This window comes from Rhopalosiphum maidis, chromosome 3, assembly GCF_003676215.2.
Source record: "Rhopalosiphum maidis isolate BTI-1 chromosome 3, ASM367621v3, whole genome shotgun sequence".
Classification (NCBI taxonomy): domain Eukaryota; kingdom Metazoa; phylum Arthropoda; class Insecta; order Hemiptera; family Aphididae; genus Rhopalosiphum; species Rhopalosiphum maidis.
In genome coordinates, this window is record NC_040879.1 from 68,312,673 (window position 1) to 68,330,986 (window position 18,314).

General features: G+C 25.6%; 2 protein-coding genes across 2 annotated transcripts; one reads left to right on the forward strand and one right to left on the reverse strand.

Moving 5' to 3' along the window:
* Positions 1 to 4,029: 4,029 nt before the first annotated feature.
* On the reverse strand, positions 4,030 to 12,068 carry LOC113556927 (sorting and assembly machinery component 50 homolog). Its single transcript, XM_026962159.1, has 10 exons — positions 11,403 to 12,068; positions 10,144 to 10,212; positions 5,996 to 6,097; positions 5,804 to 5,920; positions 5,524 to 5,735; positions 5,337 to 5,442; positions 4,970 to 5,245; positions 4,730 to 4,891; positions 4,524 to 4,644; positions 4,030 to 4,453 (listed from the first exon to the last, which is right to left on the reverse strand). The coding sequence occupies exons 1-10, from the start codon at positions 11,421 to 11,423 to the stop codon at positions 4,266 to 4,268; spliced, it is 1,374 nt and encodes a 457-aa protein (XP_026817960.1). The 5' UTR covers positions 11,424 to 12,068; the 3' UTR covers positions 4,030 to 4,265.
* A 4,077-nt stretch (positions 12,069 to 16,145) lies between these two features.
* LOC113558969 lies at positions 16,146 to 17,779 on the forward strand (the record flags this gene model as incomplete). The annotated part of the gene is made up of 2 exons (XM_026964563.1): positions 16,146 to 16,397; positions 17,483 to 17,779. Coding segments are annotated over exons 1-2 (549 nt in total), but the record flags the coding sequence as incomplete, so codon positions are not given.
* Positions 17,780 to 18,314: the final 535 nt, after the last annotated feature.

Sequence of the window (18,314 nt, forward strand, 5' to 3'; positions counted from 1 at the left end):
CTAGATTTTTATTGTCGATCTTCGGTAGAAAAACCAACTGATGTAACCCTCATTTTTTTCAAAAGTTAATCGAATATTATTCTTAATCTCGACACATAAATACGTATTCTGGCCAAGTGTTGTAACTCACAAACGAGTAACTCTTGGTACAAAATTGTATTTTTCTTCGACTCAAATGACGTACCTAGCCCTCATACCCTTATAAACAAAATAATAACATCACTAGAATTGTGGCCACCACTGTTCTAAATTCGTTTATGTCGTTTATATGTTGTATTTAAAAAAAAAAAGAAATGAAAATAGTAAATACTATTCCGTGTTTTCAGAAACAAATTTACGTGATAAAATTGTTTATACAGCGCTATCTATTAGATTTACGGAAAAAGACTACCTCAAACACAATAAAAGTAAAATAAAGTCCCAATGGTTAGACAGCGCTGTAGTACATATTTCATTTTAGAGTGTTTTGATAGAGTTTAATAATATTATCATGATTATTATCAAGGCACTCTATTTCATTTTTTCCGCGATCAAATGGATAAAAGATAAAGCACAGAATTGTAAGAGAAATGGTTAAAACCGAGTACTCGTTTTATTGTACTTCAAAATTATTTGGTGGTGTGTACTAAATAGTATTGGCAAATAAATATCGACATGCGTAATAATGTATTAAAGACAAAACCTTCAAGTCTTGTACGAAATTATTCAGCCTTAGACCCGCTGAATTTGTATTATGGGGATTAATTCGTTCGTTTTTCTACCAAGACGGACCTGGCTTATGCCGACTGCAACGTCTATTCTAGTTATTGAATAGAATTTCGACTTATTTTATGGGATTTATTTATTTACTCGAAAACGACTTAAGTTTTTTGAAATTGAACTCTCGCGTAAGTCGTTTACGTGTAGGCGCCTACTTCAATTTCATGACGAATCTAAGTATGTTTCCAGAACTCTTACCGGATAAATCAGTTAGTTAAAATACGACCGTCAAAAGATTAGTGGGTACTTAAGAAATAAGAACAAAAACAAACAAAATACGTAATTAATATTCGTATAAACCTACGTGTATAATGCGTGTGCGTGCATGTGTGAGATTGCTAACGATTGCCACTAATCATCAGTTATCTACTATACCCCTACGCACACTTTTACACGATCCACGCACAAACACATAAAATATTACCGAAGTCTTAAATATTTTGGCTGCACATTAGTGTCGCGGTCACGGATGACTTTTGAGATAAGCACATGTACCTAATAGTTGCGGTCACGGCAATGTCTAAACTTTTGCGATGATATAAAATGAGTTAAAATGTGTAAAATTAAAATCACAATATATTAGTAGTTATTATAATTAATATAATTATAACGAGTACCTAAAAACTTTAATTTGAAATCTGAAGCCCACAGATTTTAAATAGTCCAAGCTGCAATTTTTTTTTTTATGTACAAGTTCCATACTTTTATATTGGAATCGACCTCAGAGCTACATCGAATACTATTTTTTATAAGTTTATACCGTGTATATAACTACTGTTAAGTTATCTTACATGATTATCAACCGCCGCCGTAATTTGTTATACGATAATATTTTTATAATACTAAATTTCAACCGAACTAAATCACTGTCGTTTTTTTTAAGTATAAAAGTACTAGGTAAGTTTAAGAAATATTTATTTATTTTTGCGCTTTTATCCCACTACTGAGCCAGTGAAGTGCAAAAGCGGAAAACGAATTTGTGCTTTTTGCCTATCGAAAAAATAGACGATTTGCGCTTTAGGGATTCACTGAGACCGCAATCAGTAATTACTAATTAGTAATATTTTTGTCGAGAGACCGCAATCAGCTAGTAGGTAACCTTTTTGTTGGTTAACCGCAACTATAGTACGTTATTTATTATTTTGACAGCAACTATAGTAAACATCGATTATTTTTGCTGTTTCTAAATTTGAAAAATACGTATCAATTATATCTATAATATAGGTGTGCTAATAGTCATTAGTTGGCCTTAAAGATTTTTTTACAAAGTTGGTGGTCCGCACAACTAAAAAGGTTGGGAATCGCTGTACTAACCTATTTATTTGAAAGTGATAAAAAAAAAAATATCATCTCTTCTTATCAATTCTTAATAGGTATTCACTATTCAAAATTATTAACTATAATTTTAAGTTTTAAAGGTAAAATTGTGATTATTTCAAAAAAAGCGGAAGTCGTTTTCAAGTAAATTTCATAATAAATTTAAAATATTACGATTTTAGAAATTTTATCCGACGACTACACGATAGGTAGTCAATTTTCATAAGATTTTAGTCTATATTTGTTGTAAATTTAGTTTGAATCGAATCCCTCTAGGCTTTAATGTATTTATGTAGGTACTTACAAGTTACAATGTACTACTTCTAGCCGTTTGTCGACATGTTAACTATGCAAATGGCAGCATTTCCGGAACAAATTTACCAAAACTAATATAATCTATGCATCATGTATGTAGGTATTGTGATAACAATTTATTTTTTTCTTAGATAGATGTTGAACGAGAACGAGGTGCTTATTACAAAATGTACAGCTGCAAAAAAGTAAATATATAGGTTAAGGCTAGTATGAAAATTAAATCACTTTTTTCACGTTTCACAATTAAGTTTTAATTGTTGATATGTTATCAATTTTGAATGGTAACTAATTATTTTGATTGTTAACAATTGTAACATTAAACTTCAAAATTATCTTAAAAGCAAAAATTTAACTATATATTTATTTATTTAACTGTATTTTCCATTATTATTTAATAATTATCTAGTATCTATGTGAATTTTAATTATTAATACTGATAGCAGGTATTTTTTTAATTTATTCAAGTATTTCAATAATTAAAAATTGGAGGTAAAGTTGGTCGTGAAGGTAAAGTATAACTTTTGTGGGTTTGGACGATATGGTTCTACATGCCTCAGTTAATAGTAATACTAGTAATAGAGACAGAATGACTTAGTTAAAACCAAATTAATTTTCCGAATTCTTATAAATTTTAAACCAGTGTAATTATTTAGTTAAATCATATCATAAATTACCTTTTTAATCAAAATAAGCAATCAATGTTGAAATTTTAATTTTTGTGTGTTAGATACCTTCTCACTCGGCCATAATATAAATGTATATATTTTATATTATTATATATTAAAGTAGTTTATCATTCGTGGCCATCAATTGATCAGATATGATGACATAAAAATAATATTATCCTAAATTGTTGTATAATAATTTCATAGCAAATTCTACAACGCTGATGCTAGACTTAGATTACTTTCTAATATACTTTAAACTGGCAGCTTAGCTAAGCCATTTTAATAAAGAGTCAAAGAAACATATGGATATAATTTTAGTTTAGTCCATTACTCTATTCAATTATACATACCAATTTAAATCAAACAAACCATGCATACACTTAAGAAGATGCAACTCTCACATTTGTACACAATAGAAATACACTGAATTAGTATCGGCTATATGCAGAATGTATTTTGTATTGTTAACTATTAATAAAGTGGATTGATCTACTGAACTATGTCTAACATAAAGGTAAGAACATTATCTGTTTATATGTTGGTTCTTTAACAATTTTAAATTTTTAAACGAGTTTCGAGTATTTAAAATATTATATATAGAATAAAAATATTAAAAATGTTCATAACTCAAAATTAATATGCAAAAATTAACGTTTAAAATACTTACATTTAGTTTTGAATAAATATGAAATGTTTGAATCGAGCAATTTCTATTATTTATAATTTTGTGAAATTTTAATAAAACTGTTTTTTATAAATAATACCTAAGCAACTGCAATAAATTATAAAATGATAACAAAATAAAATATTGTTATGTTATAAAAGGTAGGTAGGTAGGTTTAATATTTAAATTATTATTCAAGATTGTATTAAAAGTTTAAAACATTATGGGTTATAAAATAAAAATAAAATGTGATTAAAAATTAATTTGCTATTATATTTGATCAGTCGTAATCTAAATAAGTACATTATACTTGAACTTTTAGTACCTATTCATGTTCATACATATATATTAATTACATTGAACATTAAACAAAAACAAAAATAAAAATATAAATAAAACAATAAATTAGATATAATAAAATAATACTGATGTCTCTGATTTAAATAAATAAATTATTGTTTTATATAAAATCAATACAATTGATTAATACTTGATTATAATTAAGGTAACTAGCACATACAGAGATTCTGGTCTTATATCTTTTAAATAAAGTTTGCTCCAACTCCAAATTGAAAACCATCAACAATTCTATCGCCAGGTGAATATTGAATTGGTGAACATAAATTGAACTCAAACCTTATTGAATTACCAATTCGGGCAACTACCCCGACACCAGCTGATAACCTGACGTCTTTAAATGTTTTTCCCAGACTGGATTTGGTGTCTTTACCTAAAAAAAAAACCAAATATATATAAATAAAAAAACTAGGAATATATAATAAATTAATAACTGTTTTTACCAAAGAATGATATATTCCCAGCATTACAAAATAAATGTAGCCTGATTGCCTCATTTATTCGGTTACTTTCCATGCCAAAAAGTGGTTTTACATAAATATGGACGGCAGAAACCCAATAGCTCTATAATATAATTATAAACATTTATTAATTATAGTTATTTGTTGTTCAAATGTACCACATTTATATTAATGTTTTGATGAATTACCGTAACACCAGCCACAACATTATCATTTAAGTTCCCAATTCCTCGAGACTGGAAACCACGTAATGTCATAGGACCACCGAGAAAAAATCTATCCATCATATTAACTTTTTTAAATGTTCCTAAATCAGTTAGAAATCCACCACCAAATGATCCTTGAAACACCTCCATAGAGAATTTCAACAAATATTACTTTCCACACAAATGATAAATAATTAACAATTAAAGTATAAATTAACCTACAACATCTTTACTGATTTTTGAATAAAATTGGCTTGTAAAATAGTTCCTCAAAAATTTAACATCGCCGCCAAAACCAGCTACTTCCATAACCATTTGGAAGAATGCACCTTCATTAGCTAAAACCTTGGAATCTCTAGTATCAATCGTAGTTATATGTTTAATAGAAGATTTAACTGATAAACCTGATTCCTCTCTTAGTTTAAATGGACTATTTTTTGATAACATATTTATATCACGTACTACACCTTCATACTGTAAATTTTGACTAAAATGACTCTAGAAATGTTTTTAAAAAAAATTGTTAATAAATTATTCTATAAAATATAATATAATATCTTTTTAAAAAAAGTTTGGTGTAGGTACCTACTTTATAAGATGCGAGGAATAATAAGTCAAATAAAGTTCCCCACTCGTTGAAAACACCATGTACAGTATTCCAGTATGATTTCTTTTTAAATATATGTGAGGAAGTGCTAAAATGATTAAAACAACTAAATAATGTAGTTAATTGAAAATTAAGATCTGAGGTTATAGATCAATTAAATTATACAAACCATGAAGATATACTTCCAGGAATATGTTTGGATATACTAACATCATACTTTTGAGTGCCACTATTTCCGAGTGATGATTCTATTTTAAAATGATTGGCATGGCCAGTTAAGTTGTTTAGCTTAAAACCTAATTTAACAAATCCTTCATTATCTCTTGCAACCGAATGAAGTATACTAGATGCAAATTTCAGTTCTTGTACATTAAAAGTAACCTATAAATAGATAAAGTAGAAATTAGATAATACAAAAAAATGATTTATAAATTGTATTTTAAAAATACCTTATATCCATTTGGAGTGGAATTTGATCCACTACTTACATCTATATTAACACTAATATTTTCAAAACAATTTAAGCTCATTAAATTTTTACGAACAATTTCAGCATTTTTTATTATCTGAAAAAAAAATGATATAAAAGTCAAATATTGGATTACAGGAATCAGTATCAGTATTTTTTTTAGAAAACTTACATTATTGAAAGAATTTGATGTAAACATTAAGTTAATTGATGATTCAAGAATAAAATCTTTAGTTTTTGAATATCCATGCATGTACACTTGATCAACTCTTGCCTGTAAATATGTTTATATAATAATAATGGACTAAATAACTAAATACTGAATATATATTAATTTTAATTAAATTAAAATCATATGTCCATAAATAAAATAAATTACATGAATTAAAAAAAACCATCAGTGCAATTAATTAATTTTTTATATAAATTATAATTAATTCAAAAATCAATTCAATAAAATATTATTAACAGTGACAATTTTATTATTATTGATTCAATAATAAAATACTAGATATATATTAGATTTATACTATAACTATTTAATTTTATTTAAAAAAAAAACCAAAAAAAGCTGTTTTAGAACTAGCCAAGATTTGACATATGAAATTTTAAAAACATAAATGTTTTAAATTAATTAGTTTTTTGATACTTTTTGGTTGTTATCTAACAGTTAATTGGCTTCTGAGGAAATTTCAATTCTGTTTTTATACAAAGAAATATTTAGTATTAATTTTTAGTTTATATTTGTTATTACTTCTTAGTTCTTACAATACACATGGTGAATTTGTTAATTAAATAATTTATAGTAAATTAATATAAAGAAGACATTAATTTAATAAATAATATGTAATTTATTATTTAAAAAAAACAAACAAAATTAATGCTTTTTGATGATACAGAAATTAACTATATAAGAATCTAATTAAGACCTATAAATTAGTTTAATATTTTTTTATCCCATCCAATCACCATAAGTTATAAACATTCAATATTTTGAGCAGTCAAACAGGTGTTCCACTAATATGATGTAATAATTATTATTTTTGATGGACTAGCATGTGTTTAAATAAAAAAACAAACGGATTACATAATAAAATTATATAATACAATAATAGGTTCAAGATTTCTACTGGCAGTCAAATGGTAAATTGGTTGCCAGAGAATGATAACTAAAAAGTAGGTACCCATTATTTATTATATTTCATTTTTGAAATTATTTTTTTATCTTATGAAATATTTTAGTTTCTAATGATATACTGTTGATATGAACAATTCAAACAAATAATGGCAAAAGAATTAAAAAGCTATTAATTACCTAACTAAAAAAAAAAATATAATTTTTTTTATGAAACCGTATTACTGTATTTACTAGAGCAATCATTAAGATTAAAAAAATGCAATTTTGTCAGTAAAAACAGACTTTATAATTTAGTTACATTTATCTTTACTAGTAAAACTTACAGATCTTAGATATCACTGATATCACAATGTCGTTCCCAGGGTGGGTGGGGAAATGTAACTCCAACAATGATTTTTTTTTAACTTTCATAAACAACTTAGAAGGTATAAGAGCTGTTATAAATCATTATTTTTACTATTAATTGAGCACGAATATTTATGCACTAATAACTATCAAAAAATACCATAACATTATGACGTCAAGATCGTAAAAATATACAAGACAATTTTTTTTTCAAAATTATTTATGGTAAAAATATACATAGTTTTTATTTTATTTACAAAATTAACAACTTATAATAATTATAATAATAGGTTTATACTAAAAAGAGAATTTTTTTAATAAATTAATATATTTTTAAAATTTGATTTATTATTAAAATAAATAACCATAACATTTTCAGTTTTTCTTCAGTGAAATTGTGAAATTTATCTGTTAAAATATTTTTGAAGACTGAGAAAGAGCGTTCAATGTCAACTGAAGTAGTTTTAGCATATTTAAAGCAACTAAGTATTGTAGGATCTTGTTAAATATAATTTATTTATTTATATATATTTACCATATTTATACATATTACTATTTAATGCCTACAAAATGTATTATTAATTTTTCTATTTGACAATATACTCATGCTTAATACTCTACTTTTTTAAATTTATATTAAAAATATGCAGAAATATTTCACTATTAGTTTCAAACTATTATGATTCTTAAAGATAACTGACAAAAATTCAAAAATATGCAATTGCATAAAAATTAGTGCTCTAATTATTAGTAATAATTTATTGTCTCTTATAAACATTCATTATACAGATCAGTGATCACTAAAAATCAGATTTTAAAGCATATGCTTCTTTTTTTATAAATGAGATATACATCTAATTTTTATTCATACATTTGTTTCATGTCATGGTTCTTAATAAACCAATTTATTTTTGCTTTTTTTCAATTATTCCAGCTGTAGCATTTTTATATGTTTATTAAGCTATACATATCAATAACAGTGGTTTAGTTATAGCTAGAGTTATATTTATGGCAAAAAAAGTGTTTTAAGATTGATGTTTTAAAAAGAGCTCAAAGTGTATTTGGTGAATGTGACATAATATTTCCACACATACACAAGTTACTAAAAATTATAGGCAATTAAGGACTTATGTAAAAAATTCTATTGAACAAAAGAAGATTAAATGGCTTAGCTCTAATAACATTCATCAAAACATTAAAATTAAATTAAATGAAGTAATAAATGAGATGAGTACAAAAGCTAAGCAGTTAAATTTTCATTTTGAATAGTTAATTTGTTTTAAAGAATTATATTTCTTTTACTTAACTTGTTTTAATAAATGTTTTTATTTTAATGGTGTTATTTTAATTAAAGAACTTTGTATTAGTGTGTTACAATTGTAATTCATTTTAATTATAGAACCATACTCAATATACATGTATGGAGTAAATACACATTTATAAGCTATATACAATTTTTGGAGGTTTGAACCATTAAGCCGCTTATTCGTATCTTTGGATCATCACAATTCATTTAAATTTATTATTATTAGGGTTTGGAACTTATAAGAGTTGCATATTGTTCTGTATGCTCTAGATTTTTAGCAGACCAAGCTAGAAATCTGTGCTATACAATGTTGAGTTTAAAAATTGAAAATTAAAAATACATATTTTGCATATTTCATTAATTTTAGAAAAATTTATATTTTGTTGATTTTCATAAATTTTCACATACTTGTATAATGCATATTCAATATTTTCTAAAAAAAATTTGGGCATTTCACATGGAAAATTTTAAGAAAATATTGGTGGCTCAATGCAAAAACTAACTTAACAGGTGTTATACAACATATATTTGTTTAATTATTTTTTTAGTTCAATAAAATCTCAAATGCCAACCGGTTATACGCCATATTTCAGTTTTTAATAGTACAATTTTTTTAAATATAGGTTTTTAGACATTTTTTTTGTGTATATTAATAAATAAGAAATAAACTTTTAATAAATAAATAAATATTTTTTTTTGCATATTTCACATTTTTTCATGCTTATTTTATAATTTTTTCATATAAATTTGCATGCATATTTTGCCTTTTTTGGCTCCTATAACTTCTAAACTCTAATTATTGCTTATAAAATATATCCCCCTGGGCACGTCACTGCTGATATGAGTCTTAAATGCTAGTAATTATAATTTAAATGTTATTTTATGTTATTTAACAATGAAATATTAAATTACAGAATGACAATTTAATAACTAATAACTGATTAGCAGGTAATGTAGTAAAGAATATTAAAGGTAACAAAGTTTACTAGGCAGCATTTTTCCAGTAGGTACAAATTGGAGTATATTTTATAATCATAACATTTTGAGAAAATAAAATCAGAGACTACCAGTAGATTAATAATTAAGAGGGTGTCACACCTGAATGTGTTATCTCTGTCCTACAAGTACGTAACATAGCAAATTACGCTCAGCAGATGCAAAACTGTTAGTTTAAAAATTAGAGTGAATCAACCTATCATGAAACTTGATGGTAAGAACACATCATCTGTGTTATTATGTTGACTTTTTACGATAGTTTACATTTTTAGCAAGTAATGCATTAAAAAAAACTGAATAATTGTAAAAAACCAACATACAAACACAATTAATATTCTTACTATCAAATTTCATAATAGGTCGATTCACTTTAATTTTTAAACTAACAGAGCTAAACGTGATCTGCTGAGCGTAAATTTGCTATGTTGCGCATTTGTAAGATGGAGACAAAATATGTGGGTGTTGCATCTTCTTAAGAGTTATCAATTTTGTCAATTAAATGGTAATAGTTAAATTGTAAATTAAAAAAACTCACTTCTTTATTTTCCAGCAATTTAAAATCTTGTAGTGACAACTTTTGATCAATATTGAATTCATGGTAAGGCTAGAAATTAAAATATACATGTATTTTATAGCAATAGATAACAAGTTTGTTAATTAGTAGAAGATATGCGTAATGTAAGTAATGATATTGTAATGACTAAAAATTTTGTTTTATATAACTATTGTGGTACCTATAAATAAAATAAATAAGTAAGGAAAAATAATAAATATAAAGTTACATAAATAATAAAAAATGTATTTATATTATGTTATCAGGTCTTATTCAAACAGGCACTAGGAATCAAATTAGGTTGTAAGAAATATCAAAAGTGCAGTTGGCCTTATACATTTTATGGCATTATGTTTATTGCCTAGTATTTCATAATTTTCATCATCACTGAGACATGAGAATAATTGAATTCTTACTCGGTTTTTGTGTAACCCATCTTGCACCTAATAATTATCTAAGTTAACATTACTTGTCATTTCAATGATTGAATAATCTACAAAATATGAATTACGATGAGGTACAATAATTCAATATTTTCTGAGATGTTAAAGATACAAGTTATTCATAAAAAAAGAAAGTTTTATTTGTAAAATATAATTTCATTATTTAAGTATTTGTATTTCAAACTTTAACATTTTAAATTTAAATAAAGATATATTGTTTGTATAAAATGTTAATAACTAATAAGTACAAGAAAAATAAAACTAGTAAATTGACATATTTTAGACATATTGTTTTCAATTAAAAATGAATTTTTGCTTCAATTTTTGATTAATGATCAAACTTCTAAATTTTCAAGACATAATTTATTTGGTGGAAAAGAACAAGTATTAATGTAAATCGAAAAAAGTTCACGTGAAAAATATGTTTAGTATATTTTGGGCAGTAAGCAAAAATCTTTAGAATGAGTCCAGTATGTAATTGTAGTTAAAAGAAATAAAAATTGAGTTTTACAAAATCATAAGAAAATAATATTCAAAATTATTTTTAGATATATGATTTTGTAATTAAAGCATATTGAAAATAACTTCAATTTAATAAAATAGTGAATCTTCTCCATTTTGTCTTCTATCGAATAAATGTTTACATAAGCAATAAAGAGAAACTTCCATTCATCAAAATAATTTTGAAAAGCAAATGCATTTAATTCTACTTAACACATTTTTCTATAATATAATTTTTATTTTTTATCCACGAGTCTAAGAAAAACATTATATAAAAATTAAATTATTTTTACTTACTTTTGCGAATAGATTTCCCATGAATAGTTATTATGTTTTAATAGCGTAACAGCAATTTGTAATGTAGCCTGTGGGTAGGTAATTAATGAAATGTTGACAAAAAGTGAGGCATTGAGTGTTTATATTTTATTATGAACTGGGACCGATCGATGAATTGGAATTGAAAAATTGGTAAGCCGAAATTATACTGTGAGTCCTGAAAGGCACTACGGGACCTTTTCTAATAAAAGATCGACAACGAAAACAAATAAATCTAAGCTTTTAAAATAATAACTATTAACATTTGGTTGAAAGATAGGTCAAAAAGCAGGTCAGTGATAAGCGACGAACGTCTAAACAAACACCGACCGATTAACTGATAACGCGATCTTATCGATAACGATACCCGCCGCTGCGGCGATAACAAAAAATTCAATAGGTACCTATAAAAAAAAATTGGTAGACTACCTATTATTTTAATGTCGTTCTCGTCACCGTAATAATATTAATACAACCCACAGAACCGTAGACAATGTATGTGCCTATGCGTTTTTTATTCCTCGTGACAACGGACGGTCGATCCGTCGGACACGACGTGTAATAGGTATGCATTCATATTTTGACGCAATCAGCCTAATAATAGTTTGTTTTTTTTTTCCAAATCCTAATATGGTCAACACGACGACAGCCGTAGGTATACGAGTTTTGTCGGATTTGCGAAGTCATCAAAACGATTTTTATCGCGGAATATTAAAAACTAATGTCGAGCGGCGAGCGCTTTAATGTATACTTAAATGTTTACCCGTACAAAACGCATAACTGTGTCGCCGCTACTATATATAAAATAAAATTGGCCGCCGAGCTCGATAAGAGTTTGTCTCAAGGACGAAATTATAATATTATGGCACACTTACAAAATCGTACCGGGCAATCCGTTTATCGTCGTCCATTATTTTGTCTATACATACCTATAACAGACATAGGTGATATATTATAATGTTCACAACAACACATAGGTTATGGTAGTCGTTAATCTTTTTTACAATTTTATAACCACTATTTTTATACTTACCTACGCATAATATGTTTATTATTAATAATTCATTTTTTTTATTTTAGCAATAGGTAGGTATCTTTATGTTTACAATTTTAACTGCTGCAGGAGTCGAAATAAATTTCCTCAAGGTTAATTTACCTCATAAATGCCTTAACTATTTCTGATAGGTGCCTACTGTTTTTACATTTGAAAGAAAAAAAATATATGACTTAAAATAGTTTAAACTGTGATCGATTATTATGGTAAGCATTTCAAAATCGTCCAGAACAATAAACTTTAAGCTTGAGAGGGGGACTTAATTACTTAATCTATATTGAACTAATATTTAAAAAAAATAATAAAAATATGTAAATAGTAAATAGGTACTTACATAGTTTAAAAACAAAAAATAGAGTAAAAATTTTAAAATAATTAAGTAATTTATTCAAATTGTATATCAGACGCGTCCCGCGATAGGGGCGATAGCCTAGTACAAATTTTTAATATTTTTTTTAATAATTAAAATTGGATATGTTATGAAAATTTAATTACGATTTTTTTGTTATGTTAGGGTTACAAGTTCCAAATAATTTATTTAACGCCATTGAAGAATATCCTGATTTTATTTTTCTTTATATTAGACAAATTCTTTTTATATTATACACTCTTCTAATAGTTAGCGTAGCAACTGCAGAACGCAGCTTCTCAACTCTTCGTAGGTATCATTTTCACTTTTCAGTTATCAAACTGAAATTGAAATATTGAATACATTTTTATACTTTTATTTAAAATCTTTACTAAACTACCTATATACTTTTTTAAAACACAATTTTAATTTTTTAAATATTTATACAAAAGTATAAAATTATGCATATTGTAAATTTTACTACTAATAGATACATTTAAATTTTTACTTACACTAAAAATTTCTTACGGCCTTACTTCTCTTTCATTAGGTAGATACTATATTTTAATATTGATTACAGAAAATCAATTATTCATTAACAAGCATTTATTTTATTTACAAACTTAATTTTTAAAGCATTTAAGTAAATAAATTATTTATTGCTTATTGCTTATGCATACGCTTCTTAGTTATTATTGTTTTGGTGTATTGTTGTTTATTAGATTAAAAATTTGGTTAAGAAGCAGAATGAGTGAGCAGAGGCTGACTGGATTAGCTTTTTTTAATATACATATAGAAATGAAACAATTAATACAGACGACATTATTAATCGCTTTGCTGCTTCTAATAAAAGAGTTTTGGACTTTGTTATATAACATATTATACATTTTTGAATATAATAAAGATATTTTTTACTATTATTATTATCAATATTATTATTTACTTTAAAATTGTAAGTAATATTTTACTGCATCTGCATAATATATTAGAAATCTTTAAAGCTAATATAAGTTAAAATTACATCAAATATATTATAGGTTTAAGTTTTGGTTTATCAAAGCGGTATGTAAGAGTTGAAATTCCCCGTAGAATTGACCTGAAGACGCCCCTGTGGTATATCGTACCTATATATCTATTTAAATATTATACCTATAAGTTATAGATAACTTATAAAATCTTCATAGTTGTGTAGGTAAACGGTAAAAAAGTCCGGATAAACGGAAAAAAAGTTCAAGAAAAAAATAATTTAAAAATTATATTATTTATTAGGTATTAAAATATACAAAAAAAGTAATTAATTATTCATTAATTATTATCATTATTTTAAAATTACTTATATTAAATTATTATGACTATATTATATACTGACTATTGAGTACTAACAGTACTTATATATTATAGTTTATAAGTTAATTATGTCACATATAATTTGCCGTTATCGTTACTACTCCCTACTGACCCTACTCCTTTATCGTAAACAATGTGATATATTTTGTAATATCAGTTACATTATAAATATAGGTATTCACCTCTGTTGGTAGTTAACATACCAGGACATTTTTTCGAAGACTTCTCTATCTTAATGTTTTTATTAGTTCATGCTGGATTGTACATGCAAATTCACCAAAAACAATGTTTTTACCACCTTTTATTAATTTTACACTATCCATTGTTATAAACGTATGTATTAAAGTATGTACACTATGACACGAAGTTGATTGCTAGTGCTATATATCGTAGGTATACTAGATAAGTATTAATGTTACTTGTTATTTTTATACGGAAATAGCAAATATACAGCTAGGCCCTTATTATTGAGATATCATTGTGTATAACTTGTCTCAATAGTAAGTACATTTGACTATTTGAGTATACAGAACGCAAAAATTTTAAAAAAAATAACTAAGCTCAAAAAAACATTTTTGTTAAATAATTTTTTTAAGAACTAATTTTATTTTAATTTAATAATTAATTTATATTTAAATAATTTTTTTTCGGACTTTTTTTCCTAATATCAGTTGTGTAGTATTGTGTTTTGTGTACAATATAATATTGACTAATATGTTTTATGTAAATCGTGTTATATTAAAATATCATTTATCTATACAGTTATTTTATTAGTACTTTAAACACATTTTAAAAAGATTGATTCTATGAGTTATGATACCTATCTAATGTAATATTATTTAATATTATGTATGTTACAGTAAAAGTACGAATACCGGTTAAACCTAGAATTTACCGGTAAATCCTAGGTTTCGCCGACTACTGTCCGAATTTCGGACATTTATCAATTGATTTCGGTAAAACCTAGGATTTACCGGTAAATTCTAGGTTTAACCGGTATTCGTACTTTTACCGTAACATATACATATATTCAAAAATTATAATTTGATTATTTATTATTATATTCAAATTCAACTTTAATAATATTAAAAAATAATAAAAATTTTATTTGGTTATAGTTGAACGTGTTTTTATAACTAGGTAGTAGGTATCCTAAATAATATAATTGTTTACTATTTACAATTATAAAATATTTTTAGGGTATGCATAATGTTTAATCGTACGTTTAGAATTTTAATATTTATATGTACCTATATATAGGTAGTTAAGACTGTTAAAAGACAATTGATTACTAACATTTATATAAGTATAAAATAACAATAGGTATATATGAAAAATTTGATAAAAATAAAGTTATAAAATATTAATAATATAGTAAATATTTTTAAACAATACTTTATAGTATGCTTATTGCTTGATATCATAAAATATATTTATTATATATACCAAAAGTACCTTTGTCAATAGATTTAAAAATATCTACTTATATGTACTAATAAAATAATTCCATTTAATTTTGTTAATATAAAAAAAAAAAAAATTAAAATATAAATTATATAATATATATAATTAAGTAAGTACCTACACCTACCTAATATTATAAAAAACAGCCATTATTTTTAACCGTATAATTTAATAAAATATTATAAAGATTATAATTTATAGCATTTTAATTATTATTAAAATATATAAATATTTCTTTATTAGTGTGCGCCGATATATTAGTTATATTATGTATATTATATATTAGTTTTAAACTATTATTTAGCTTGAGTTATAGCAACTATACTTGTTTAATTCTACAATAATCAATACGAACAATGTATCGTAAATTAAAACATTATTATTTATTTCACATGAGAATAATATGCCGGTCTACTCGTTTTTCACTCGGTTAGGTTAGCTGTTGAAATGAACGTCAAAAAAACGTTGCTGTTACGCACATTTTCATTTTTCATAAGGAGGCATAATTATTATGGGCGCGATCACTATGATCTACGAGTTAATGATCACGTGCGTATTTTTCGCAGACGTCGGCACGATGCCGGTGGATCGTCTAAACCAATTAACAAATTTCACACCCGAGAGCTCGTTAGGTTACAACAACTTGAACAACTCGACCGTGGTCGACAATCCGCCCAACTGGGACATTTTGGAGAAGATCGACGTGAAGAAATTACTGGAGATACTGAAAATACTCAGCGAAGAAAAATCTGCAGAAGTGTCGGTAAGTGATCAGAATAGGTAAGGAGTAACGGAACGGAGTAATTAATTATAATATAACGAATAAGATTTTAACTTAAATGTAAATCGAGTGACGTTTTTAATTCTGTGATAAATTTATTGATTTAATAATGATTTAGTGTTTTTTTTTTCTTGAAAATTTATAAGATTTCGACAATTTTTGTTTTCATCACAATTAAAAAATATCGAAAATATAAATATTACAATATTTTTTACAAGCGTTTAAAAGTTTACGTAATTCATGAAAATCATAAAAATGTTTATTTATAGCTAAAAATTCATAAAATGTTTTATTTGAATACTTAAAGTTTGATAATGTAATATGTAAGATTTTTCATACGTTTTTACTAAATAAGTATAACGTTACGCTTTTAGCGTATATAACTTCGATTTGAATTTTAATGATATGTCAATCGTGTACCTATATAACATTTTAGCCTAATATGATTATTGTAATTTTGTTATTATGAAAAATATTAATTTTAGAGACTTTAAATATCCCACTATTATTACTTAAATAACCATTTTTTATTTACAATTAAATTAAAACTAATCAAATAATAAAAATTTACTCCAATATTCTTAAATAATTATTATACTATACTTAGTACTCGCATTATGTTTTTTACGTAAAAAATCTGAAATAACTAATAATACATGAGCTTGATGACTTTAAGATTATTAATTATTTGACCTAAAGATTAGTGTGTCTATAGGTACTTAATTTTTCGAAAGCCATTTTACGTAAAAACTTAAAACTATTGTTTCGCATGAATTTATACTAAGATATTAAGATATTCAATGCACTGTTGCCTCTTATTAATACCTACTTACTCCCAAAGGCGGATACAAGGGGGGCAATGAGGGCAATTGCCCTCTCCCCGTTCATAAAAAAAAGTATCATATATTCCAACAAAGTTTTTTTTGAAATAGATGATGACCGTTTTTTAGTTGATAACTAACAAATCCCTCCCTCCCCCGTTTAGGACCACTGTATTCGACCTTGCCTACTCCTAATTATTTTAGAAATGTATTGTACTTCAATTATTGTAGTATTTTAATATTTAGGAAACTACGAGTTTACCGTCTACTACCGTGAACGCGGTACACGAATTGGACTGTTCAAAAGACAAGGTCGACGAAGATTTACAGAAAAGTCAAGTTACAAGATTGGTGTTTTTGAAGACAGCGAATGCCCTAGTGTCGGATCACATAAAATCGGTTCACAAAACAATTCAAAAGAACAACGACGTTTTGACGAAGCTTAATATTTTGAAAGGGATGCTGAGGGAAGATTATATACGCTCAAAAGGATTGTCACCGTGGTTTAAATACAATATGTCCAAGTATAAAAATATTGATAGCACTTATTATTAAATATAATATGTACCTTACAGTTGTACCTATATGGCTATATACATACACGAGTATACGACGACCAATAACAATTTTAGAACCGTACCAACAAATATTATACACAATCATTTGGTTTGCAGTGTTTGATGTTTCTGACAATATATCTACTAAAATGAGTTGTTGCTTATTTAAGCCTTCGATAATTTATTTAATGAAAATTATCATAAGTAGGTACCTATACCTTACCTACCTGGGTAATACACGATTTAGATTCTAGAGTATATTTTGGGTTTGATATTATATCAACTGTTGTAAAATATCAATAATCGTGTATCCAGGGCCGTGATTGCCGGTACTATCTATGCAATTTAAATTTTTAATTTTATCTAAGCCAAATGTTTCACCAAGAGATGAATTTCATCTTCCCATAAAAAAAAAAAAAAACACTTATGGATAAAATGACATAAACTTTTTTATTAATATAATTTAATTTAATATTTAATGATCAGCTGCATGTACAATAATTGAAAATAAAGTAATACAT